Below are 22209 nucleotides of genomic sequence, written 5' to 3'. Positions count from 1 at the left end.
CCCGTGTCTAGAAAACTTCGAAAACCGGTGCAGTTCTTTTGTTACAAAAGCAGACACACAAGAATAAAGATTACACAGCTAGAAAAAAGTTTTATAGGTTTTTTCCTGAGGGAAAGCGCTAGCACTTCTAACAAAAGATGACTTTTATGGGTTGAAAAGACTATTTCGGACTGTGTATTGAATTTTCTTAAGCTAATATTTTACTTTTTAAAGTTATTATTTTATTGATGAAAATGTAAAGGAAAAATTAAGATATTGATTTTGTTTGTGCTATTCGTTTGACCATAGCTGTATTTCAAAGTCCTTGCAAAAGTACGCATAACTTTCCTTAGATATTTGTCCATCTTTCTAAGCAATTTGTCCGGTATGAGAAATTCTTTTGAACCTAAATTTTTGAATTATTTAAACCTGCGTGCAATAATTACAAATATTTCTAAACTTGATCATCTATGAACAACATTTTTGTTTCTTAAGTTATATCGAATTTGGAAATAAAAACATACTAAGAATTTTTGCAAGGGTCTTGCTTTTCTTCGGAGTGCCGAAGTTATGGTTTTAGTTTAGTTCCCTGTTTTAAACAATCTCTCTACGCCGCAATCAATTGCCTTATGCCGTTACAATTTCCACGTTAATTAACACTGTTATTTAGTTGAACTTGAACCGTTAAAGCAAGAACAGTAACAACAAAATAAATAAAGCCAATCAACCTAATCACAGCCTCAACCTTGGCCGGCTGTTTAATTTACTTTTAGCAGCGTACATCGAAAATTTAAAGCTAATAATACATAAATAATAAAACCAAAATACATTCATAGCTGTACATAAACTAATTTATGAAATTTACAGAATAATATTGACTGAATATTTTAATTTTTAACAAGCGTAAAATATATATGTAGTAGGCAACTTTTGGCTAATTCTGTTTGTATAAAAAATAGGCGCGAAAATATTTTGCATGGTTTTTGATAAACGTAATCAAATATAAAATTATATAATAATGACAAAAATGTGAGGCACCTTTTCGGCAGGCAGTGAGAGAGAAAGAGCAACAGAGTAGGAAACATTCAGGCAAATCGTTCGGAACACACCAAATTCATGCGAAATCAAATTGTGATCAAAAATAAAAAATAAACACGTAAGAAAAACGAGAGAACACTTACATATTTTAGGCAAGACAAGCGAGAAAAGATGAAAGTAAATTTTTAAATAACAATTAAATTAAGTGACTGCATTTGCTATAAAAACTAAAAAGGAAAAACAGATTATATACAACACATAATATGCAAAAACAGAAAAAAGAAATCAATTCAGTAATACTGTATCTAATTCAAAGAAATATTGCTCGACAGCTAATAAAACAAAAATCCCTAACAACAACGTATTTTCAGTGTGTGCTATTTAAATACATACATATATGTAAACTTATGTGTTTGAAATTCCAAGCTAAATGTAAAACCAAATATAAAACGTTTTTAAACCAAATATAAAATGCATTTTTTCAAAATTCTTTACTTATCGATTGCAGTTTACTTTCTGTTTGGCAACACTGTTTGCAATCGGTACCCGTAATGTGTGGACAGGCCGCTCAAAGCTAACACATCTCTAGCCTACGCATACATACACAGATACACGCGCGAGCCGCACACTATCATAATATTAGCCAAAAAGCTAGCTTTTAGCCAATTTTTGAATTAGTGCATAAATAGAAACAGCCGCCATGATAAGCTTTCTGTTTATTGTGAATCGCGCACTTAGCAGTAGTGCCGGCCTCGCAATGTCACGCGGCCCACGCCCACTCGTTCTCTGCGGTCCCTCGGGCTCAGGCAAAAGTACTCTGCTTAAACGTCTTTTTGCCGAATTTCCAAATACCTTTGGATTCAGCATATCCCACACGACTCGACAACCGAGGGAAGGGGAGCAGGATGGCGTGCATTACTATTTCGTCACTCGACCGGACATGGAGCAAGCCATCGGCAATGATGAGTTCATCGAGACGGCCGAGTTTTCGAGCAATTTGTACGGCACCAGCAAGCAGGCGGTGCGGGAGATACAGAATCAGGGACGTGTATGCATTCTGGACATTGAACAGAAGGGCGTAGAGCAAATAAAGAAAACCGATCTCAATCCCATACTGATATTTAATAATCCACCGACTGTTGCTGAACTGGAGCGTCGTCTGCGGCTGCGTGGTTCCGAAACGGAGGAGACCCTACGAAAACGTCTTAATGCGGCCGAAATAGAGATATCATACGGACTGACGCCCGGCAACTTCCACAAGGTCATCGAGAATGTCGACATCGATGTGGCCTACCGCGAATTTCGCGATTTTGTCGTTGGCGAGCTGAAGAAGCAGGAGGCGGACGGCGTGCGCATAATTTACTGATTGGATTGAACTTGACGGGAGCAAAAGGATACAACATATTGATAACGGCATTTATACTTATGGCGTCCACGTCTCTATCGTGCTACTTACATTGTGCAATTGTTGTTGTTGTAGTTTTAAGCATAAAGTTTGTTGTTTTTGTTGTTGGCAGGAACAAGAACAATCATCCCCACCAACACGCCACTGCGTGACGGTCGGTAAGCATTTGTAAACGAATTAAAAGTGAATCAATCAATAAACAAAAGGCATTTGCCCGGCTATATATGTATGTATATGTAAGATGTATTTGTTTATAGAACACATTGCGATTAGGTCAATAGGTTATCAGACGGCAGGCAATGGCGGGAAGGTTAACGACGTCGTCTGAATGCCAGTTATGGTAGCGGCAAGACACGCAAAGCCACAATTTTCAATTAATTTACAATAGCTCCGACCTCCATCGACACTTTTTAGCATACGCTCCCGCCACGGACTTCTAGCTGAATACGACACGCACGCCTAGACGCCAATCCTGTTGTGCACCTTCACAAGATGTGTGTTTATTTACTATATTCATGACGCAGATGTATTTGCGTCTTGTAACTTGTTTTACCCCCATTCCCGCTATCGCGATGCACCACACGCGCCGATCCATCAATTTTCGTTCGACTATCCGCGCTCTGCCAGAGTCCAGCGATGGCTTCCAGCGCCAGTTCCGTCTCATCTTCCTCATGCTCAGCCGAGACGGTCAAGTCGATTTGGCGCCTCTGGCGTGCCGCCAGGGGCACGGAAACTATACATCCAATGCATAGTAAAAGGAGAAACAGCAAAAAAATATTGTGCACAGCACGCATGTTGAAGAAGCACTGAACAGCACAACTGAACTATAAGCATCCGAACGTTGTTCATTTAAGTTCTCTTATCAGACAAATTTACTAAACCTGCACATTGGGTCAAAACAAATATATTATTGCGCAAAATGTTGGAGAATGAGAAATCCCCAATGCTACATTAACTGATAACTATGTTGCTTAGATTTCCATAACCGTTTAACCGGCATGTTTTTGTGGTTCCCCTTTTTCGTTGTTTGTTGAGCCATCCAATCCGAACAATCAATGAAGTAACTGTTGGCGTCAATTGGAAATCCTAGAAAGTACCAACTTATGAAAGGTTGTACTAGTTGTTGAAGTTTTTTTTAGTATCTCAAAATTGAACGTACGTTTTATTCAGCTTTGGGCTATTTCAATTTTATTTTTTTGATAGTTATGCATAAAATGCTATTTGAAAATGTTTGTTTTCTTTTTGATCAGAAAAAACAAATGCAATATTTATTGCATCGAGATACGACCGATAGTTTGTGCCCTTTTCTTAATTTAACAAATTTTAACAAAAATATTTATCCAAAATGTAGTTGATATATGAAATAAACGCAAAAACTGAAAGAGGTTACCAAAATTATAATACCATCAGCTAAATCGTTCCTACATTCCATGCAGTTTAAAGGCATTTCAAAAATGTTGTTTTTATGTTACACTTTGCTTATGTTTCTTACGGCTTTTATTTCTGTTCCGAAATCTTCGAACAACACATTATAGATGCAAGCCAAAACTAGTTAGGATATAGTATTTTTTGGGTGGCTTAGACTTTGGGCTCAGATATTTGGGCTGGTGGCCAGTCCCATTGCCTGGCTGGCGCTGGCTGTACCAGTTTTTCCCATGGCTTCCAGCCGAGCATTTTACGTGCCAATATCAATTCGTTCTCTGCCTGCACAATCAACTCCTCGACTTGACCACAACCGACGGCCTTCTCAAGGGCGACAATGTCTTTGTTCTGAAAGAAGATTCATATTAAACGCCATACAGTTAACTAATAGCATGCCACTAACCTTGGCAACAGCATCCGCACGTTGCTTCACCAATTGTTCTGTGTATTTGCGATAACTGGCTTCTTGCGGCATTTTGGCCACGGCGCGTAAAATTTTGCCATACAAGGCGCATAGTGTGTGGTGTGGATTGGTAGAAACGGCCAGACCTGTTAGGCCTGTGGACTATAAAAAAGAGAATTGAATGAGTCTATTGTAATACAATTATTTATCGGTTCTTCTATTTGATGACATAACCATAACAATTGCAATGGGTGCGAAGCGCTTTATAACCTGTGCTATCCCCAAGCATGCAATAATAACTGTGCGATCGTTCAACTTACCGCTTTTAATATTTTTGCCATGTTGAATTAAATATTTGCTACAATTTTAAACAAATTGTTAACAAGTAAGCGTTGCTCGCCCAACAACTTGCAACTATAAAACGCACAGCTGACTTACCAGTGTTGGCAAACGTCGTTTCGTAAATGTATACTTATTGATATTTATAGAGAGTTGCGTGTGCCTTGCGCGCTTTTATAAGATTCGAAATCGATACTTTTCAGGGTTTTGCATTAGTTAATTAATTAAATCACAATGTTTTTATATAGCAACATCAGATTGTAATTGGTTAACTGTGACTTTATTTGGATGACGGATGTGATCCAATTTTGATCCAATACAAAAAAGATCAACGACGATGCAATTTGTTCGGCATATTTTTATTGTAATCGCATACACGGATTTGATTTTCCATAACGCTAATATAAAGCCCAGCGAAATGAATAATGAAGGAGTATATGTATGCAATATAATATGAATAACAAAATGACTACCGCAACGGCATTGATTTGCATACTCCTATAGTAATGCGCCATCCATCATGTCTAGAGTCAGTGGTTTTGTTGATAATGATTCCATAACTCAGCACCACCATTTACATAACTAGAGCTACAACTTAAAGTGGACTCGCTATATTCAACACAACCTTGTTGCTAAAACTATCGGATGTTCACTGTGGGAACACCCAAGGCAATGATTCATATTTAATATGCATTAAGACAGGAGCAGAATTAGCTGAGAAATACTGAATACGATCTGAATCTTGGATATGGCTAAATCAAGTCATTAGTTGAGGTGCAATTAATTAACAAAGCACCAAGATTGCATCCAGTTGAAGTATCATGCATCATGAAGTATGTATGTATGATGTATTTAAGTTGCAACTTTTATTTTATCAGAGTTGTACTTTATTTCTCCTTGGGTTATATTAATTGCTTTGGATTTGAAATATATTATTATCTAGTAGTTACGATGGGAATAATATTTTTAGCACAATGGCATAGATTAAAAAAAATGCTATCATGCTAATTATTACACTAATTAGAACGTAGTCTGCGTGCAAAACGCATTACCTATAGATGGTGATTTCTCTAATAATTGCTTATTGCTTAATATTTTAATATTGTGAAAAAATGTAAATCATTCGAATACTTGCCAAAAATATATAAATGTTTTATTTTTTTATTTATCACAATTTTTTCATTAATAATATAAATATATGGAGTGGGATTTGTTTTTGACAAATTTGACATGAGTATGGTGTGTTTATGCAGAGGGCCGATCGGCCACACCAAATGCTGATATAAGCACATTGACAACCGTTACAATAAAAATGCCAATGACTGTATAATTGTTGATTTTATTTGCCCGACAGATCTCCCGTTTGTCCTTAATATTGAATCTGCCATTCCATATTAGTCCAACGCCGACCGCAATCTGTGAAGCACACAATGAATTACACACGCACACACATAAGTACAAGTAAGTATATATATAAACAATTTGTACCAGTTTTGGATCTGATGATGACGAACCCAGTTATTATTATTTATTTCTTTACATAAATTAAACATGTCTGAACATTTTGAGCTTTACAAATTTTTTTTAATATATTACATATGTATGCTTGCTCAAATATTCCCAACTATTTCAAGTCCCCATTCAATAGTTCCAAAGCGGGGGTTTTTTTTTTGAATATGAAGAATGAACATACCTGAAATATGATGCTCAGTGATATGAATATTAAGCTGGGATAATAATATGGATGCTGCCGATTTGTTTCGAGCACATAACGCAATTGATTCGCATTTGCTGAAAGCAGGGCTAGATCCATCATGCCCTGGGCGAGAGTTTTTTTGTGCTGATAGGCGTTCACATCTGGTATGGGAGTTTGCACGCCATTGATGTCAACAAAGCCGGGTTCGTGGTAGTCCGGGTATCCATAGCTTGGCCGGCGACCGCCATTTGGCATGGCGCCACCAACTAGAAGACCATCATCCACACCTGGATTGGTGCCATCTTTGGCAAATGGACGTTCATCATTTTCATCGTCGTCGATTTCCGGTACTATAGATTTGGAGGCAGAAAAAGAATTTAGTCACCAACAATATTGTCAGCGAAAAATACACTTACAATGTTAGAATAGACAGTTAAAAGTTGTTTGGTGTGATAGACGACATGCAGAAAGATTTTAGGCACAGTTTTATTGCGAATTTAATTTGAAGCATTATTTACTAACCTGCTCGTGCCATGCGCTGTGTTTTGCGAGCTTCGGTGGCAGCATTGTGATTGGTTTGCTGTTAAAATGTGAAACATGACAAGATTATTAAATCAAATATGGTAATGAGTCTATTTTTAAAATGTATTTATCAATTTTAAAGAGAACAATAAAAATAAAGTATAATAAACAAACCATCCAATATACAAAGAAGTGATACCGAAAGACTATATTTAGGAGGAATTTTCAATTGAATTTTGTAAATATCACCTGTCCACCAACTTCAAGAAGCAAAGATGTTTCATATGCAATACTTGTATGGTAATACACATTTTTGGTACTAAGATTGATGTTTTCACAGATCGTTCCTATGGCAGCTATATTATTTAGTGCACCAATTTAAATGACACCTTAAATTAGAAGGATGTGTTCTAAATATCTTCTAATCATTAAATAATTTAATATCAGTTGGTAATAAGAGAAATTTTTGTAACAATCGTTTCCATTTCAGCTATACAGTATACAACATTTTATGAAAATTCAGATTATGTCCAGAAACTATAGAAACAAAACCAAAACGTGTGTTAGCTACGATATCATTAAAGCAAAAAAAAATTTGAGTACTAAGAGCAATTAATGTGCCAATCACTTTAATGAGAGTTATAAGATATAGCGCATCGGTTTTATTTCAATTTTAGAACATGTTGGCTTATAATGTGTAACTTATGAATACCAAATATAGATAAGTTATAGTATAAGCTCGTTCTGCGTATTGGTAAGACAATTCTCAGTACGAACTAGTTGAACGGCTTATGCGGAGGTCCACACATTCTTCTATTACATACATTTGATCATTCTAATATAACATTTAACACTCTGGGTATATAAAAATAAATGATCAGTTTGTATACTGAAAATTGTAAAACTTTTCATAGATCATTTCTATGAGGAAATTGGGATTTTCAAACTCAAACGTTAATATTTTATACTTCGACCTTAGCAAAACACTCATAACAAGTTTTTTGCGTCTGCCGCTGACTGTCTGCGAGTTAGAGGCTTTCATACAGACGGACGTAGTTCTAAATGCTAATCAATTGGGTTTTTGCCGCTTTCTTTTTTATTTTCACGCATACTTAGCCATGGAATGAAAATGCTTTATACGCGACAATTTAATATTCCAGCTAGATTAAACTGATTGCGGGCATGCGAACTGCATTTAGAAGTATTCTTTGTTTGTAGAACATTTATAGGAGCTGATGAAACAAACACACTTTCTTCAAATTGTATAGAAAGAGTAAATAAAACTATATGTTATTATCCAAAACTATAAATGAAGTTTTTTCATACAAATAGTAGCAGTACGAACGATATAAATATAACAGATAATGAATATGTACTTCGAATTCAAAGTTAGTTGTGCCTCATTTTTTTTTTTTGGTCCAGCACACATGACTAATTTGGGATTTTTTTGCAACTTTCCCAAATGTACGTTTAGTTTTGTATGCACAGCAATTATCAGTTAATACTACGTATACAGAAGTTTGCAGTGGCTAAGCCGTAAAGTAAACAATTTAATATTTACGTACAAACGTACATATATGCTTTAATATACGAACTGTATACGAACTGTTTTTTATTAAACTACGTACAGCTTAATACTGCGTATAAAATATATACAGAAGTTTGCAGTGGCTAAGCCGTAAAGTAAACAATATGCTTTAATATACGAACTGTATATTTTTTATTAAACTAAGTACAGCTTACACAAGCATATGTATTCTATATATACATATATTTATTTTATTGCCCGCGTTGCTCATTAGAAGCTTCCACTTACCGGCGACTTCAAAGTTTTATGCTCATCGGCCACCTTATCCATTTGTAATGATATATGCTGTAGGTCACTCATTTTACAATTAATTGAATGCACTTATTTAATTAAAACGTAAATGATTCTAATTAAGAACGTAGAGTTGGCAAGAAATGCGTTTCCCTTCGTTGGGGGACAGCAGAAACAAGAATCTCTTTGTTTGCTTTTTCTGCTGATCACGCTGCAGCTTCTATATACATATGTATATGTATGTAAGTATATTTCTTAATGTTGCCTTGCCGCGTTCCAAATATCTTTGATAAATTGTGTATATTGCGTTGAGAATTCGCGCCCGATTTACAACCGCCTTGCACGCTATTCGCCGCACAACTGCCAGATATTGGATTATGGGGTCCGGTTTTTAGTATTCGATTCGCTCAGTTGACTTGTTCCTGCAACAAGCGAGTAATGCTCAAGTTATAAAATATTCCAAAGCATAAAAACAAAGTATCTGAGTATTGAGCATTATGAGAATACGAGCATTAGAATACGAAATCTATTCTCTTATTACACGACCAACAACCTAAACATTCACTAAAAGTTTGAGAGAGAGACAGAGACAGAGAGAGAGAGAGAGAGAGAGAGAGAGAGGAATTGCATGACAACGAAGAGACGAATTCGACGGTAGAATACTCTTTATGTAATACATACATAGTTGGTAGCAGTATAATTATCGCTTCTACGAATTTAGAACAAATTTTCCCCCGAGCCGTTCTACACAGGATCTTCAATGTATGAGTTCTTTTTCTTATGGTTTAGTAAATATTCGCTGCTTTGGCCTAAACTATTGTCACTTTTCACATAGAACTATGGGTTTAGTAATTCGAGATGAAGTTCAGCGAACTTCCTTACAATCGCAGAGACACAGAAGTGTGAGCAGCCGATGATTTCATATGACAACTATTGACAACGCTCGTACTTATTATTAGAATAATTTATTTAATTAGGAAAATCAATTTCGCGCTGTTTTAAATTTTGACGTAAATTCGGGGTGTTACAGAAATCTCTCAGAAACAAATATCAACCGAAAACCAATTCTTGGTAACACCGAAATCCCTTTCGGTTAAATCTTTCAGCTTTTGTGAAGAGATTTACTTAAAAATACAAACAAAGCAATTTTTCTACTTAAAAACAATTGCACAAATATAAACTTAATTGTTTTTCTCATCGAGCTGGATCATTTAGTTAAGTAATTACTAAAACACTAGTATTCACACACAGCAGCCAATAATTAGCTTTTAACAACTCCATAGAAACGGTTTTATTCTATTGTATATGTAAAAAATAAATTAAGTGCAGAAATCGAAATAGTTTATTAGTTTTTCAATCAATTATGCAGCATTGTGTAAAAGGGTGAACAGATAACTTTGGGAACATGCTCTAGAATAAGAAAATAACGTTCCCTTAGATTGTTTGCTTTTGAATGTCACATACAGTTGCACCAAGTATATATAATTTCCACTATAGAGTATGCAAGCGTTTGCTCTTTGCTTGCGCTCTTAACGTTAGCTTGCGTGCCAGGACCGTTTAACTAGTTATAATATACATAAATGAAAATGTTCGTGCAGTATATTTTTATATATGTATATAGATGAAAAGCCAATTTCGGGGAATCGCCCAAAGTAGCGGACGGGGAAATGCGGACGCAGAGAAATTGGACAGCAAGTTAGTCACCGTTCGGCTGTGGCCAAATAGAATTGCAAGTTCAGTGCTTTCATATAAAAATCAGGGCATACATACATACATCTACATATGTATATGTATACAGATTTAAGAACAATCATGCCTGCTCTCTGGGCTTTTTTTTCTTAATGCTTTCATTAAAACCGGTCTGCAGACCAGATTGTGGCTTTTAATTCATAATCTGTTTACACACATTTCGGCATACATAAGTACGTTTGTATGTCGAACTTCGCATCGAAATAACAATACAGATTCTTTTGCAGATTTTAATACACATATTAATTTGGTTTTTTTTTAATGTTTATTTTGTTTAGTAAATGTGTGCATGTTTTACAAATAAATTCCAATGGCCGTTAGGCGTGACAATATCGATAGACAAAAGGATAGACGATAGATGAACAGCTGTTCAACGATCTTGCACATGTGGGGAGTGTCATCGCTAGCACAAAGTCAGCCACAAGTCACGACGGACATTAATAAATTGGTGCGTCCCCCGTAATTCACAATCATTGGGTTGCAACCACGTTGAAGCAGCAGACATAAATTTATAAAATAATGGCAGAGGGGGCGCGTAGTGTTAAAGAAATTCAGCAGGATTTTGCTGAATCCCTTGGCCATGGTGACGAAGTCATTTGGGATCTGTGAGTCACAAACATACTTCGGTTTTTTGTACATTTAAATGACATCATCTCACATTTTGCAGCTTATCTCAAACAATGGCTGACTTGCTACAGAAAAAAATCAGGGAACTTATACCCGATCCAAGGGAATCAGATGACAAGAAGAAACGTGCGGCTGAAAATGCCCGAAATTCAATATTTACTGCCGTCTGGGAACAACGTGAGACAATTTTTAAATTAATTATTTGCCGGATGGCAATAATAACCTTAATTTTACCCTTAACAGGCAAATACACCAATCGGCAGTCACTCACTTCGATCATTTATGTGCTTGTTGTGCCTGAAGAGACGGGTGTCGCTAATGCGGAAAATTCAGTGGAGTGGTCTTGTCATCCACTATTTCGTGCGCGTCGCTGTATTTGTAAGACAATGCCTTCAAAAATTCCCGAATTGTGTTATTATTTTGTGTGTACGCAGCGGACGAAGTTGGCGTAGATAGCAGCAGCTCCAATTGTTGTATGATCTTTGTTGATGAAAACGGGCGTGTTTATCAGAATTGGCAGTCGTATGTAGAGGATAATGAACTACCACCTGGAGTTATGGTTGCACCTGAAAATGGCGTTTACAACATACGTGAGGGGAGCGTTAAGCTGGTTAAATACGTAACACCTGCTGGCACCCCTAAGTACAAAGCACTCAAGGTTGCAGACACCGCATCAGCTATTGGTGCCTTCGGCTCAGCCCTGTTGACCGGAGTTGCAATTTTTGCAATGCCCATTGCTGCGCCTGTTATGGCGGTTGGTGCTGGTGTGGGATTGGCCTCAGCTGGATATGCAACAGCACGTTCGGCCGGGCAACTGATCGATCGTGGTCAGCATGAGCAGTCGATAAATGTGACAGACAGAGCGGCACGTGGACATTGGATTGGGGTCGTGGCTGGTGCAGTGGGCCTGGGAGCTGCAGGAGCTACAAGTGCCATGACAGCGGCAACCCGCGCTGGTCGCGAAGTTGGGACAGTAAGTGAAGATACAGAGAAAGAGGGAACAGGTTTAAATAATTTGAGCTTCTTATTGTTAAGATTGCACAAATGACAATCAATGGCATGAATATTTCCTCCATTGTGATTTCCGGGACGGGTGTGGCCAATGGAATACTTGAATTGATTTTGGTGAGCATAAAAGTTTTATGACGGGTACCTAATTCTTGATAAGTTTATCTATAATTTAGAGAGCGCTCAATGCGCCGAAGATAATGATTATTACCTTTCTATACTCCTACAGAAAAGCCAAGATGGTGACGATGTCTCTACAATGGACGTCCTACAATTATCAGCATCGCTAGTGCTCTTTACGCATAGCGTTTACAATTTCCGACTGGCCTCGACCATTATTAGTGAGACGCAAAATAGCACGATTTCAAGTTATCGCAAGACCTTGAGCAATCGACAGCGGTATGTGTAATTAAGCTGCATTAATGCGACGTAATTCTAAGAAATGATAACAAATATTTTTGTACATTTTCAGACGATCTTTCGATAAGATTGCTAAGGAGACACAACGCTTACGGGGCCCTACACAAGGCAAGATGGACATCATACGCAACGTCAATGAAGTGCCTTCGAAGCAGCAATTCAATGATATGTTCAAGATAAATAAGCAATTGAACGAGCGGGGTGTTCGACCCGCTTTCGCTTCTGATGGTACAGGAATAGTGCTCAACGATCAAGTCAAAGTAACGAACACCCAGGATTTTCGTGCTAATGTCCAACACAATGTTGGTCCAGACATACTGGGTCAGGTAACTGAGCCGATACCAAGAGGCTATGAAGGGGCAGGTAGAACAGGTTCTGGATATGCACGGGTGTTGTTTCGCAATCCAACATCACTTGAAACACCAGAGACAACAAATATGGATGCAGCAGTGCGTGCATTACGAGATTGCTCGATTTCTTTTGCCTGTGGTATTGCTCTTAACTTAAAGGAGTACGGAGATGTAATTTTCACGAACATTTTGAATGCCGAAAGCTTTGAGAACCTTATTGGGAATATGGTTGAGCGCTTTGCTCCGGAAGTGTTCGATCTTATTATGAAATTGACGCGCACTTTCATGGAGTCCATCCGGGATGATCTACACTCTGTGTTGAAAATCTTTATTTCTACGGAGACTGTGCTTTTCAAAATGCTGGAGTATATTTTGACCATATACGAAGAAATCACTTATGAGTTAATTAAAAGTAAATTTGATTCAATTTTACGAGCCGTGAAGGACCATTTTTTGTCCCTCAATCCGAATAACTATAACGGGTTATTGATTAAATGTGACAAATGTATGGGCTTTTACAACATTTGCAAGTTGTGAAGAGCAAATATTTAACGAAAACGGGTGCTTATATGACACAAATAACGGTGCACAAATTCAGAGACGCAGTTAAAACAAAAATTATAATGTGATTCGTTTTTAAAATCACGATTTTATAGCATTGGTAGTAGCTTTAAACGCATTTAAATAATCTGATTTGAAGTTCAAATAAATCAAAGTTATTTACAAACCAAAGATTGCCTCATTTTTATTTCGATCATTGATTTTCCCTCGTACATAAATACATGTGTACCTCATATTTCGTGTGTTAAAGATAACAAAATGTACATATTTTAAAGCGAAAAAAAGAATTTGATCAAATAATTTAATATAAATAATTCCAAAATTGTTAACTGAAACCCATGTTTTCGTGAATTCCAAAAGTGTGATTTGCTATGACTGGACAGAAATTAATGACTAAATAACTATAGATTGGTCTGCTTGGGGCTTTAAATTTAATTCGAAGTATTGGAAATTGTAGCTGACATAATGGCATTGCAGAACCGTAAACAACTAAGACAAAAATCGTGTCTGCTTAAGAAAACTCAGCTGATGTAGTAAATCCAGGAAGGACCCATCTCGGACCTCACATATGTATGTACATATAATCTTAATCAGCATGACAAGAGAAATCGACCAATGTGCGCCCGGATTTTGGAAACGGCTGAGCCCACATTGACCAAATTTTAAATTACATTTAAATTTTCGATTCGTGGCCGAAATAAACCGATTCATGCTCATCTCTAATACTTCTCCCACTTTCAAAACGAATAACAGATCTACAGAACGTGAGCTAAAAATTGTAATTGAAACAAGGATTTTAATAAATTAAATGAAATTAATATTTCTGCATTTAGTAGCTGGTTTGTTCGTATTCATTATAATAAAAAATAAAATTAAAACTTAAAATTACTTCATTATTTGTAGCCTTGCAATGGAAATGCCTTTGCAAAATGTTAGGATCACTTTCGTTTGTTAGTTTTTCTTTTCTTTTATTTCACGAAGACAACACAGACATATTAAGATCCAAAATATATATGTATGTATGCACGTTTTTGTTTGTATTTGAGTTTTGTAGCTTGATTTGAATGTGTTTCAATAATGCCATTCACTTGCCAGATGAATATGTGGTGTGTGTGTGTGTGTTTGTTTATGATTGAGAGTGTGCGTTAGTTTGTGGTTCGTTGAGTCTAGACGCGCGACAATTGCTGAAGACACGGCCAGAATGCCTCGATACGTTCCTTAAGCAACTGAAATGGATACGAAATCCAAGTAAGTACCGTCTGTGCCAACAAGCCCATAGGTTCCGGATATTGATGCGTGAGAAGTGCCAGCAACGCTGTAAACGAGCACAGACCAGCCGTGAAGAGTATGAAAAAGGGGAGCTCCTTCTTCGGATAGACGGAGACCTCATGAAAAGCGGGCAGCAGTTCGCGATCGGCGCATTCGGTACAGGTTGGATATGGATAGAAGAGATGACCACGCTCGAGCGGATACGGCAGCATACGGAATGTGCCCTCCCAGGTGCAGTGCAGCAAGTTGAGGGCACCCTCGACCTGTTTCCAGTGCTTCAAGTGGAAGAACGCATAGGCCAGGGCCTCGGAATCGCCACGCTTCAAAATATGCTCGGGCGGTAATATGAGTGGCTTTGTCTCAAGTAAATACTTCGGTACGTGCGGATTGAATTCAACAGCACGATGTATGGCCTCTACCGCACTCATTTCAGCCGGACTCAGGCCACGTTTCGACGCAATATCTGGCGAGAATTTGTCGGCTACGGCGCGCGCCTTCAACAGCGCGGCCGTATAACAAATTGTCGCCGACTTTGGAAGCGAGATGTCATCGTATTTAGCTAATATGGCATGGCAATCGGCATACGCTTGCATCTCCAATAGCGTCTCAATCAAGTTCTCGTGTATGTTCAGCACGCTCATTATCGAGGGTATCTCTTTGGTGAGGTCACGAAACATTTTGGCCGCCTCCTTGAGTTTGCCCAACTTACGTGCGCACATGGCCAACCGTCGCTTAATGTAAATGAGCACGTTTGTATCACGCCGATGCACTCCATCCGCAATGGCCCCTTGATGTTGTGTGGCCTGTGACTTACGATAATTAATCTCGGCCACTTTTAGTGCCGTTTTGAGTATTTTCTCTGCCTCCATAATGGTCATAGCCTCCTCCTCGGCCAGCAATATGTAAGCGGGTGCACATTCTGAATTGATTTCCAGCGCATTGTGCGCTGATTTGATGCGTTGCATTGGATTGCGTTCACGCCAGGCTGTCTGCATGATTTCATACTCCTCCTTGCGTGCATCTCCCTCGCAGGTGAAGAATGTTTGGTGGTCCTGTGCGCTCAGATTCATGTCGTAATAGGTAAGCGGCTCCTTGCTTGTCGCCCAAAAGAAGCGTTGATATTCGGCGCCACGGAACAGATTTAGCGGATTGCGCCAAACCTTACACTCGGGCATGGCGGCGGTGCCAGTGCCGGTGGTTGCGGCACCGCCAATCGCACCACCACCGTTACCACCATTGCTGCTGCTACTTGAGCCGCTGCTGCTGCTGCTGCCACTGCCATTGCTGCTGTCGGACTGTGCGTCGTTGCCATTAATCCAGGGGCTTATGTGATTGATGGAGACTTGCTCTGCAAAAACATATAGCCATTAAAAGCATATAGATATGCATGTACATAGATATTGTGGATGCATCCCTTGTTGTGCAGACAACTTACCGATGAACGAAGTGCCATATTTGCGAAAGTACCACCATTCAAAGATCAAAATAAGTCCGGAAATTAAGCTTGAAGTGCCCGTAAGTGCGACATAAAACTTCGGCGTCAAGGTACTCAGAAACATGGAGTCCCACATTCTGCCAGCACCACGCTAAATAATTGCGTTATTCTCGCTCAGTCCGTTAGCGATTGCACCGTTTGTGCCTTCGCCCCTTTAGTTTTAGCGCTTAGTTTTGTGTAAATGCGCTCCTTTAATCAGTTTTTATCCTGCGAAGGATTTTTTTCATGAAGTATTCTTCGGCGTATGGAGTAGAGGGGGGTGCGCTAGCCAGCAACGGTATTATTTAGCGCTTTTCTTTGCGCCGATTTGGTATTTGGTATCGAATACCGAGAGCAGAGTATCGATTTTAATGTCATCACTAAAACATGGCCGCTTCGCAGCAAGTGCATCATAGAGCGAATTTTGTTTAGTTAAAAAGTGCATTGTGCATTGGAATTTGTGAAACGTCCACGTGTATATTTGCTGTAACGGCAATTGCAGATTCTTTTATAGATGGCGCAGGTGGTAGAGCTTCAGCTGGATATGGAGAAGGCTGTGGAAAGTGTGACAATTGACGAAAAAAACAGCGTACCAGAAAGAGCGCCCACTGCCGTGGACAAACATGATACCAATGCTGACGCCGACGCGAAAATCGCGAGTGCAGCTAATGACGAAAGTACCGTGAAGCTGGATAAATTGGATGAGTTAAGTTCTTTAGAACAGGAAATCGCAAAAATGCATAACATAAGCATTGAATCGAGTGTCGCAGAGCAGTCCGAGGAGGGACTGCAAGAATGTGGAAAATCTGTTCCCGTTCGCAGCAGCAGCGGTGCTGAAAATGGTGGAAGTGGAACTGACACTAAAACCGCTAATAACGAGCCTGCAGCGACACGCACAGTGCCAACTGAATCAGGCAATGGATTGCAACATGTACAGGGCGAGGGTGCCGCGTCCGCTCTGGAGGAGGTTGATCTCATTGCACTGCTGAAGGGCACAGACACGGGGCATGACCAAGAGGAGAAGAAATTAGAACTGGCCCTAGCTGAACTGGATAATGTGGGCGTCACCATCGAAGGTGAGGGGCAATATGAAATAATGGAAATTGATGATGGTGATAATAGTTTGGAAGCGCAAGCACCTCACGTCGATGCTACTAAAAAGACCACGTCGTCACCAATAATGCACAGCAACAAGCCCCAAAACAAACCAAAACTATCACCGGAGCAGGCGCGTGCCGTGGCGTTGGAACAAATGGCGGACCTTAAGTCGCAGGCGCAAGCGCGTCGCAAGGAATCAAATGTCACTGCTAAGCCACAGGATATAATAAGCACACTCAATGACGATTGGAGTGAGTACGATAGCGGTGGAAATGATGCTATTGTGTCCAACGCAAGCCTCTTGCAAGCAACTAAAAAACTGCAAGTAAAAATGATGAAACCTTCGCGGGACATATCTCATTTGGACGACAAGCCAATCATTAACAGCGTGTTGGTCGTAAAAGCAATGCCACCATTTCCAAAGCCAACAAAGCTCATTGAAAAAGAAGGTGGGGCCAATACCGAATCCTCCAGTACAGAAAACATTGGTAAGCGCACGATTACCCTGTAAACAAATAGTTATTTATTGGTAGAATTTAATTGCAGGTTTCAAGCGCCAGCGTGTCATCAAAAGGAAAATAATATGGGATCCCGATGTACCCGAAACACAAAGATCATATTCTCAATACGCTAGTCCCAAAACTGTTTCCACGCCCCCTCCAGTAACAACAACCAGCGCTATCAAACCAAGCAATATATCCAGTCCAACGCTGCTGACACAAGTGGCCAAGAAGGAGGGAATGGCAAAAAAGGCACGCGCTACAACTCCCAAGGCACGACAACGTCCAGAGAGCGCGTTGAAAGATCCCATCAAGCTGCCGGTCAAACGGGCGTCAACACCTTCAAGAGCACCAACAGCAAAAGTTGAGGTGACATCGCCTTCAAAGCGACGCTCCCAAACACCCGTCTCCACACTGCCTAATGGCGCTGGTGCAATCAAGAAGAAAAAGATCAGTGAACTCGATCGTTTGATGGGCGATGAGGGTGCTGTGGTAATGATACAGGCCGTGGAGCAGGAGAAGCGCGAGTTAAGTGGAGGGGACAACAATAACACCAACAATAAGGTCATGCGGAAACGCGCAATGACCATAGTGGGAAGGGTAAGTAAGATATCAATACCGGGAAACTGATTCATATACCAATTAGGTTCATTGAAATCAATACTTACTAACCCGATTAGGCGCAAATTACTGGAGTCAGGAGTTAAAAAAAAATTAATCAAATTTTGGAGTTTTAAGACGAAAACTTCTTTGAAAAAATACTTACCTTATATCTTGAATTTATTACTTCACAGCCAACGCGTGTGGGAGATTCCACAACCGTATCGCCGAAGAAAGAGGAAACCACTAACAACGCTAGCGCAGCGAAACCAACCAAATCTGCAAAGAGTGCAACGTCCGATGTTGATGCAGTTTTTGCGAAGACAAGCACAGTCACCGGCAAAACTAAATCACGTGCCTCCGACTCGTGGGATTATGTATATAAGCAGCGTGCCAGCGAAGAATCGATGATAATGCGAAGACGATCCAACAGTTCATACTCGAGTAATGCCTCCGTAACTCGCGTATCGCTGGACGCAAAACCAAATGCAATTCTATCCGATGATGAGCCGTCGTTCAAGTTCTTGAAGCCCGAGACTAAATCAAGCCAAAGAAGCGGCGACGCCAGCGCTGGACATACACTGGCCAACGATTTGAAGCGTGATTCACAGCCACAAAAGGAGAGAAAGTCCCCCAATAGTGCTAACACAAACAAATCTCAGATAGTGACTCTGCACAAGCTCGACAAAGTGGCACAATTAGTGATCAATACCGCGCGTGCAAAATCCGCTCACACATATAACATTCAGCTGCTACACAAACTAACAGACATGTTGAACAAAGTCGCCAAGAGTAATGAATACAATACGGTGCTCCTGTGCACGCAGGATCAGCAATTCTGTCAGGGCATTGATTGCCATGAACTGATTGCGCCTGCTGTCGAAAAGCGCAAAAACAATGCCAGTCAATTGGCATCAGCATTGAAGTAAGTTGTTAAGCTAGACATAAGTTTGAAATGCAGATTTGCTTATTCATTTTACTTTTACAGAACATACCTGAAAACGTTGGCAACATTCCCGAAACCGCTCATAGCTGGAATTGCAGGCAATATTAAAAATCTGGGTGTTATGCAACTGCCTCTGTTAGATTATGTGGTGGCAGCAGAAAATTGTTACTTTGATACCAGCTATGCGAAACTCGGACATCTGCCAGAGGGTTATTCACTCTGGAACAATCATCCAAAGGTTTCCAACAGTGTGGTAAGTGACGCTGTAATTAGGAAGTCAACATAGTCTCCATCTCATTCCCTTTTTGTTTATAGCACACGCGCCTGTTCCTGCTGGGCGAGCGACTGCATACATCAGATTTAGAGACACCAAATGGCTTAATTAATTGTGTTAGTCCGGCTTGCAGCGTAAACGATGAGGCGTTGAATTTGGCCAAACGTATCTCCACAACAACAGCCGAGGTAAGTGCGACTCAACTCTCTAGTTGCGAAAATTCTTTGTTGCTTTTGCTAAGGTATCACAAACTCAAGTTATATCTGCAGACTATACTGACAAAGTTAACAGAATGCCTGAAACTCAATTCTAAACAAGTTTTTCAATTTATTTTTAAAGTATTAATACCGTTGATATGCCTAGAAAATAATAGATTAATAGCTCTATGTAAAGGCTGCTTGATCATTTATGTATCTATTTAGTGTGAAAGACGAAGTTTGTTGGATTGTACATCAATTTATTTCTCAGATTGTCAAAGCCAATCAGAAATATTGTTATTGAATTAAAGTTATTTTATTCCAGAATCTAAAAATAACAATGTGGCTTCAAACTCGTCTTGAAATTTAAAGTGTTATTATTATATATTAAAATAACAATTGAACTGAATTTACCAATTTGTGTTAATTTCAGAACTATCGCTTATTAAAGAGGTCACAGCATGCAACGACAAGAAATTTAGATGCGTTAAGCCACCTAGATGAGGAATTCCAAGTAATAACAGAGCAATGGGTAACTTCTAATTGCCAGGCAAACCTCAAGCGTTACTTAAGCGATACAAATGTATAGCGTACCCACCCATAAGGATCATCGATCTACCATAAACAATACCTACCATACCATTACAAAATGGTAGCGAGCAATTACACTTTTTAGAAAATAGTTCAAATTTGTCTCTATTAAACAAAAAAAATAAAGCTACGCGTGTGTAGTAAACATTTATTATTACACTTTTTACTAATAGTCTAATTGCAAGCAGCAACTAATTATGTTGTTGTTACTGCCAGCTCCATTGTGCGCATTTCTCCCTGCAGGTCCTGTATATGCTGCGTGATCTGTTGCAGGCTAGTTGACACATTTTTCAGCTTCTCCCCATCGATTTGCACCTCCAAGTCACGAATCTCTTTGCTAACATTGCCGGTAAGACTGACACATTCGACCAGCTCATTGCAACTGGAATGCAATTGGGCCAGAAGCTTGTAGGCCTTCTTGGCATGCAAGTCGTGTTTGGCGCTCTGAAAGAGTAGATCGTCCGTGTAGTTGAATTGACGCTGCAACTGAGCTCCGACCACATTCAACTGTTTCTGCAATTGTCGCGTATCGTCGAGCACTTTTGAGATGTCTGCTCGCTGCTTGCGTATGTTGCCAATGAACTCATGGATGCGTCGTGTGTATTCCTTACGTGTGGCCACTGTCTGAGTCATGTTGCGGAGCGTCTCGTTCAGCTCGTTGTGCTGTTCCGTCTTCTGATGCAATTCTTTCTCCAGTTGTTCGATGGTCGTACGCAGCGCCAGGACGGTTTGCATTTTCTGTTGACCCTCCTTGGTCGTTTTAAGTGCGTGCAGCTGTTCAATTAATGGCTGACGATACTCCTGCCATTGTTGGTTGAGATTTTGACGTTTGCCTTCAGTATTACGTACGAGAGCCTCTAATTTGGCGACATTCTCCTCTGGCTCGGCCAGAACTAGGCCAAGGCGCTCGTGTGTTTTGAGCACAGGTTGAAGGCTCTGCACTTCCGCTGTGGCCTCAAATTCACGAGCCTTGAGTGACGCCACATAGGCTTCCAGGGTTTTGCGTTTGGTCAGCAATTCCTCGCATTGGGAGCGCAATTGCTGAACCTGATCGCTGAGCTTTTGCAACGGCGTCTGTTCAGCATTCGCAGTATCAGCAGTATCAGAGAGGGGTATTTGTGGTATGGACAAGCTGCTCGTTTCTTCTCCTGGCACAGGCCAGACCGTCACCGACGTGGGCACCACATGGCCCCAACGATCCAGATCGTTTTTGTGCAGCACCGAGGCTATGAGATCGTATTTGCTATCGGCCGTTTGTTGAAAAACACTTGGCGCTAGCTGATCAAAATACTGCTGCACTTCCTTCGTGCGTTCTGCTGGATCAGCGCCAGGCACATTTAAGTTGAGCTGCGGTGCGAATTCTATACATTGACTACTGCAGCCTTCTGCCTCCCCGAGACGAGCGGCTAGGCCTCGACAGAATTGTGGTATCCAGGGCGCCTTTAGTTGTGTGGCAAGTTTTTTGCGCACATCCCTACGCAAAATTTCACTGGCGCTTAGCGGCTTCCGTGTGTGCAGGTCATCGCCACCTTCCCGTTCCCGCGGCAGGCGCTCAATAAGATACATGAAAAGACGTCGCAGCTCGACGGTACTGGGATAGAGGAATGTTTGGTAGCCCACATCACCATGATAGCCCATTGTCTTGCAGGACTCGGCCAGCGTTGTGCAGACGGTGAAACGCTGTGCCATAACCGGTGGCAAAGATCGCGGCAGAGGCAGTACTGTTGTTGCATGTTTGATTTCGTGGAGGCAGCTTGAGACCGCACGCACCACTAGCTCCGGCGTAAAGTTTGCCAACTGCTCATTTGGCTCAATGCTGGGGTCAATCTGGTTAAGCTGGTGTATTATGATTTTATCCACTTCATCCATCGTTTTTTAACTTTATTTATTTTTGCAATCGCGATACGGCATTTGAGCAGGCT

The 22209-nt window shown here is 40.1% G+C and overlaps 8 protein-coding genes across 10 annotated transcripts; 3 read left to right on the top strand and 5 right to left on the bottom strand.

The window, feature by feature from the left end:
• Positions 1-1602: 1602 nt before the first annotated feature.
• Positions 1603-2655, top strand: LOC115632233 (guanylate kinase). The gene has a single exon (XM_030529293.1). The coding sequence runs from the start codon at positions 1718-1720 to the stop codon at positions 2381-2383; it is 666 nt and encodes a 221-aa protein (XP_030385153.1). The 5' UTR covers positions 1603-1717; the 3' UTR covers positions 2384-2655.
• On the bottom strand, positions 2646-3216 carry LOC115632237. The gene is made up of 2 exons (XM_030529298.1): positions 2976-3216; positions 2646-2905 (listed from the first exon to the last, which is right to left on the bottom strand). Exons 1-2 carry the CDS (start codon positions 3214-3216, stop codon positions 2859-2861), a joined length of 288 nt encoding a protein of 95 aa, XP_030385158.1. The 3' UTR covers positions 2646-2858.
• A 661-nt stretch (positions 3217-3877) lies between these two features.
• LOC115632236 (NADH dehydrogenase [ubiquinone] 1 alpha subcomplex subunit 5) lies at positions 3878-4688 on the bottom strand. Its single transcript, XM_030529296.1, has 3 exons — positions 4568-4688; positions 4248-4409; positions 3878-4192 (listed from the first exon to the last, which is right to left on the bottom strand). Exons 1-3 carry the CDS (start codon positions 4586-4588, stop codon positions 4001-4003), a joined length of 375 nt encoding a protein of 124 aa, XP_030385156.1. The 5' UTR covers positions 4589-4688; the 3' UTR covers positions 3878-4000.
• A 1026-nt stretch (positions 4689-5714) lies between these two features.
• On the bottom strand, positions 5715-12267 carry LOC115632235 (ninjurin-1). Of its 2 annotated transcripts, none has more exons than XM_030529294.1 (5): positions 12219-12267; positions 8621-9045; positions 6805-6862; positions 6280-6632; positions 5715-6002 (listed from the first exon to the last, which is right to left on the bottom strand). In XM_030529294.1, the coding sequence occupies exons 2-5, from the start codon at positions 8690-8692 to the stop codon at positions 5832-5834; spliced, it is 654 nt and encodes a 217-aa protein (XP_030385154.1). In that variant the 5' UTR covers positions 8693-9045; positions 12219-12267; the 3' UTR covers positions 5715-5831. The 2 variants fall into 2 exon arrangements, with proteins under 2 accessions (XP_030385154.1, XP_030385155.1); XM_030529295.1 differs by having other exon boundaries at positions 6280-6584.
• On the top strand, positions 10797-13449 carry LOC115632232. 2 transcript variants are annotated; one of them, XM_030529292.1, is made up of 7 exons: positions 10800-10977; positions 11040-11176; positions 11243-11377; positions 11434-11972; positions 12035-12124; positions 12237-12406; positions 12480-13449. In XM_030529292.1, the coding sequence occupies exons 1-7, from the start codon at positions 10892-10894 to the stop codon at positions 13312-13314; spliced, it is 1992 nt and encodes a 663-aa protein (XP_030385152.1). In that variant the 5' UTR covers positions 10800-10891; the 3' UTR covers positions 13315-13449. The 2 variants fall into 2 exon arrangements, with proteins under 2 accessions (XP_030385151.1, XP_030385152.1); XM_030529291.1 differs by having other exon boundaries at positions 10797-10977; positions 11040-11377.
• A 683-nt stretch (positions 13450-14132) lies between these two features.
• Positions 14133-16349, bottom strand: LOC115632466 (protein ST7 homolog). The gene is made up of 2 exons (XM_030529627.1): positions 16043-16349; positions 14133-15955 (listed from the first exon to the last, which is right to left on the bottom strand). Exons 1-2 carry the CDS (start codon positions 16176-16178, stop codon positions 14505-14507), a joined length of 1587 nt encoding a protein of 528 aa, XP_030385487.1. The 5' UTR covers positions 16179-16349; the 3' UTR covers positions 14133-14504.
• Positions 16350-16489: 140 nt separating this feature from the next.
• On the top strand, positions 16490-20438 carry LOC115632418. Its single transcript, XM_030529557.1, has 6 exons — positions 16490-17667; positions 17726-18279; positions 18474-19204; positions 19268-19478; positions 19541-19687; positions 20130-20438. Exons 1-6 carry the CDS (start codon positions 16596-16598, stop codon positions 20283-20285), a joined length of 2871 nt encoding a protein of 956 aa, XP_030385417.1. The 5' UTR covers positions 16490-16595; the 3' UTR covers positions 20286-20438.
• On the bottom strand, positions 20416-22209 carry LOC115632419 (coiled-coil domain-containing protein 22 homolog). The gene has a single exon (XM_030529558.1). It carries the CDS (start codon positions 22154-22156, stop codon positions 20483-20485), a length of 1674 nt encoding a protein of 557 aa, XP_030385418.1. The 5' UTR covers positions 22157-22209; the 3' UTR covers positions 20416-20482.

This window comes from Scaptodrosophila lebanonensis, unplaced genomic scaffold, assembly GCF_003285725.1.
Source record: "Scaptodrosophila lebanonensis strain 11010-0011.00,11010-0021.00 unplaced genomic scaffold, SlebRS2 tig00001415-arrow-pilon, whole genome shotgun sequence".
Classification (NCBI taxonomy): domain Eukaryota; kingdom Metazoa; phylum Arthropoda; class Insecta; order Diptera; family Drosophilidae; genus Scaptodrosophila; species Scaptodrosophila lebanonensis.
Note: the sequence above shows the minus strand (reverse complement) of the source record. Positions and strands in the feature narration are given on the sequence as shown.

Coding starts and splice junctions, on each gene's coding strand:
- LOC115632466 (XM_030529627.1), bottom strand. CDS start 16,178: ATGTGGGACTCCATGTTTCTGAGTACCTTGACGCCGAAGTTTTATGTC. Junction 15,956..16,042: donor ATATGGCACTTCGTTCATCG/GTAAGTTGTCTG, acceptor ATGTTTTTGCAG/AGCAAGTCTCCATCAATCAC.
- LOC115632418 (XM_030529557.1), top strand. CDS start 16,596: ATGGCGCAGGTGGTAGAGCTTCAGCTGGATATGGAGAAGGCTGTGGAA. Junction 18,280..18,473: donor CAATGACCATAGTGGGAAGG/GTAAGTAAGATA, acceptor ATTACTTCACAG/CCAACGCGTGTGGGAGATTC. Junction 19,205..19,267: donor CAATTGGCATCAGCATTGAA/GTAAGTTGTTAA, acceptor TTACTTTTACAG/AACATACCTGAAAACGTTGG.
- LOC115632419 (XM_030529558.1), bottom strand. CDS start 22,156: ATGGATGAAGTGGATAAAATCATAATACACCAGCTTAACCAGATTGAC.
- LOC115632232 (XM_030529291.1), top strand. CDS start 10,892: ATGGCAGAGGGGGCGCGTAGTGTTAAAGAAATTCAGCAGGATTTTGCT. Junction 11,378..11,433: donor TCGTGCGCGTCGCTGTATTT/GTAAGACAATGC, acceptor GTGTGTACGCAG/CGGACGAAGTTGGCGTAGAT. Junction 12,125..12,236: donor GAATACTTGAATTGATTTTG/GTGAGCATAAAA, acceptor ATACTCCTACAG/AAAAGCCAAGATGGTGACGA.
- LOC115632237 (XM_030529298.1), bottom strand. CDS start 3,216: ATGCGTGCTGTGCACAATATTTTTTTGCTGTTTCTCCTTTTACTATGC. Junction 2,906..2,975: donor TCGCGATAGCGGGAATGGGG/GTAAAACAAGTT, acceptor CATCTTGTGAAG/GTGCACAACAGGATTGGCGT.
- LOC115632236 (XM_030529296.1), bottom strand. CDS start 4,588: ATGGCAAAAATATTAAAAGCG. Junction 4,410..4,567: donor TGGCAAAAATATTAAAAGCG/GTAAGTTGAACG, acceptor TCTTTTTTATAG/TCCACAGGCCTAACAGGTCT. Junction 4,193..4,247: donor GTGCGGATGCTGTTGCCAAG/GTTAGTGGCATG, acceptor ATCTTCTTTCAG/AACAAAGACATTGTCGCCCT.
- LOC115632233 (XM_030529293.1), top strand. CDS start 1,718: ATGATAAGCTTTCTGTTTATTGTGAATCGCGCACTTAGCAGTAGTGCC.
- LOC115632235 (XM_030529294.1), bottom strand. CDS start 8,692: ATGAGTGACCTACAGCATATATCATTACAAATGGATAAGGTGGCCGAT. Junction 6,863..8,620: donor ATAAAACTTTGAAGTCGCCG/GTAAGTGGAAGC, acceptor ACATTTTAACAG/CAAACCAATCACAATGCTGC. Junction 6,633..6,804: donor ACAGCGCATGGCACGAGCAG/GTTAGTAAATAA, acceptor CCAAATCTATAG/TACCGGAAATCGACGACGAT.